The sequence below is a fragment of the Impatiens glandulifera genome, chromosome 5 (assembly GCF_907164915.1).
Source record: "Impatiens glandulifera chromosome 5, dImpGla2.1, whole genome shotgun sequence".
Classification (NCBI taxonomy): Eukaryota; Viridiplantae; Streptophyta; class Magnoliopsida; order Ericales; family Balsaminaceae; genus Impatiens; species Impatiens glandulifera.
The window spans coordinates 6,573,996-6,576,394 of record NC_061866.1 but is presented as its reverse complement, the minus strand read 5'-3'; the positions used below and the strand labels follow the sequence as shown (position 1 = coordinate 6,576,394).

At 26.3% G+C, this 2,399-nt stretch overlaps 1 protein-coding gene across 1 annotated transcript; it reads right to left on the bottom strand.

Annotated features, from left to right (window-relative positions):
* Positions 1–513: 513 nt before the first annotated feature.
* Positions 514–1,727, bottom strand: LOC124940764. Its single transcript, XM_047481303.1, has 5 exons — positions 1,486–1,727; positions 1,268–1,352; positions 1,008–1,180; positions 860–920; positions 514–765 (listed from the first exon to the last, which is right to left on the bottom strand). The coding sequence occupies exons 1-5, from the start codon at positions 1,606–1,608 to the stop codon at positions 749–751; spliced, it is 459 nt and encodes a 152-aa protein (XP_047337259.1). The 5' UTR covers positions 1,609–1,727; the 3' UTR covers positions 514–748.
* Between the last annotated feature and the right edge of the window lie 672 nt (positions 1,728–2,399).

Below are 2,399 nucleotides of genomic sequence, written 5' to 3'. Positions count from 1 at the left end.
AATTCAAATTATTTTAATTTTAGTGTTAATCCAATAACTCATATTGGAAGATAACTAATTCATTATTTTCATTTGAGAGTCAGTCTTTATAACTATTAGAATCCAATAATTTACTTTCAAATATCTTAGAAAAATTGTCTACTATTTATATTTTTCTTTAGATAAAGGAATGAACTCAATTAAATTTCTAAATGGTTGTTCATTTATGATTGTTGAATGTCTAATTTATTTAACCGCTTAAATAACTAGCTTAAATAATGCATTTATATCTATTCATTTATAACCGGTTGTATTGAATTTGAAGTATATGATTGATGGAAAAAATATATTATATTATCGTTTTAATTTTGATCTTGATCAAAAATTCAACTAAAAGATCGAAATCAATAAGCTGAAAAATAGAATGAGGGTTGAAAATTAAAAAAAAAATAACTAACTACAAAGGTTTTAACTCTAATCAATTTTTCAGTACAATTTAAAACAGACTTTAATTGTTAAAATAAAACTTGCGATTAAGTGTATTAACAGACATAAACATATACATAGGATAGGATGATAACTGGATTGAAATTGCATTAAAACAAAATAAAGAAGAAACAGAGCATATTCAAAAGACTTAAAAAGCAATAATATGGAGGTCAAGAACATATGTAATATTTTAATATATTATTGCATCCATGCCATTACAGTTCATCCATTTATTATGGAGGTCAAGATATCTGTTCAAACCCTAAGACTCTTTATGCTTCTAGTAATAAAGAGAACCTGCATTATTAACAAATGAAGATATTAAACCCTAATTTCTGAATTCATTTTCAGATCCATGAATAATTTCAATCAAAGAAGGAAAAGGGTTTACCTTGCCACCAATTGCCTCTGGAAACACTGTTGGAATCATCTTCTCCTTCCTTCTTACAGAACTAATCAAAGGAATGACATTTTTATGATCAGAAAAATTGTTGAGAAATGAAAAAACAGAGAATTGAGGAAGAGGAGAGATTACTAACGGTTGAGGAGGAGTAAACAGAAGAAGAAGAAGACTGGTTACTTTTAGGGTTTGAATAGAAATCCTGGCCTCCATAATAAATGGATGAACTGTAATGGCATGGATGCACTTTTTCACCATAAAGAGGAGTCCCATCTTCATTTAAAGGCACATGAATCTTCTGTCCAGTTATGTCTGTAAAAGAACAAACCAATATTTTACAGAATATGTCTCTCTCATTAACAAAAACAAATAAATAAAAAACATTTATCAGTAACCGACCTGAATCACTGCCGGTTTTTCCGGTCAGTTTTCCTTCTTTCTGTTCTGTTTTACCCGACGACAACAGGAAATCCCTTCCAAGAACCTGAAATACCCATTTGAGATAACTTAGATTTCTTCATTTTTTGAAATGAAGACATGCACCCACCCTTCAACTTAAACATTAAAAATGCAGAAAACCCATTTGTGGGTATTAGAGATTTGAAGAAAGAAAGTACCTTTGAAGAAGAAGGGGCGAAAATTGCATCAAAAATCCCTGAAGATGAAGAAGCAGAGGGATTTATTGAACCGAATAGATCAGTAGTAAAGGAAGAAGAAGATGATGAATTCTTGCTGTTCATGACTCTGGTTTTTTTCTCTCTCTATATATTTCTTTTGCTTAGTTCTGTGTAATTTTATCACAAGGGGAGAGAAGTTGTATATATAATAGAAACACCGATCAAAGGAAAGAGATGATAAGAAAAAAAGGAAAAAGAGAAAACCGAAAGTCTGACAAAAAAAAATTGCAGAAGAGAGAGAAACAAAATAGAGTAATTACAGAATAGTTTCCCAAACTAACCTGTTTGGCGTTCACTTTCCCAAACTAACCTAGTTTGTTCATTTATTCCCAAACTAACCTAGTTTACTATTCAAACTCATTTTTTTTTTTTTTTTTTTTTTTTACATTTCAAATTTATTATATATATATAGATATATATATTTAAATTATTATTTATATAAACTAAATTATTTATATTTTGATATATATATTAAATTATTATTTTTATAAATTTAATTATTTATATTTTGATATATAATTTAAATTATTGTTTTATAAACTTAATTATTTATATTTTAATATAAATATTTAATGGTTCATTAACTTAAGACATATTTTTTTACAACCTTAAGTTAGGAATACAACACATTAAAAATTAATAAAATTTTTATTATAAAATTATATCACAATGAAAAGTTGTCAAAATTATTTTAATAAAAGACAACCCAACAAATATAAATAATAATTTGAATGAAAAGTTGTCAAAATTATTTTAATAAAACACAACCCAATAAATATAAATAATAATTTGAATGAAAAGTTGTCAAAATTATTTTAATAAAAGACAACCCAATAAATATAAATAATAATTTG

Bases quoted from the DNA above. Each gene is read 5' to 3' on its own strand.
- LOC124940764 (XM_047481303.1), bottom strand. From the start codon at position 1,608: ATGAACAGCAAGAATTCATCATCTTCTTCTTCCTTTACTACTGATCTA. The intron at 1,353-1,485 runs GTACTTTCTTTC...TGGGTATTTCAG, and splicing joins TCGCCCCTTCTTCTTCAAAG to GTTCTTGGAAGGGATTTCCT. The intron at 921-1,007 runs GTTAGTAATCTC...TCCTTTGATTAG, and splicing joins CTGTTTACTCCTCCTCAACC to TTCTGTAAGAAGGAAGGAGA.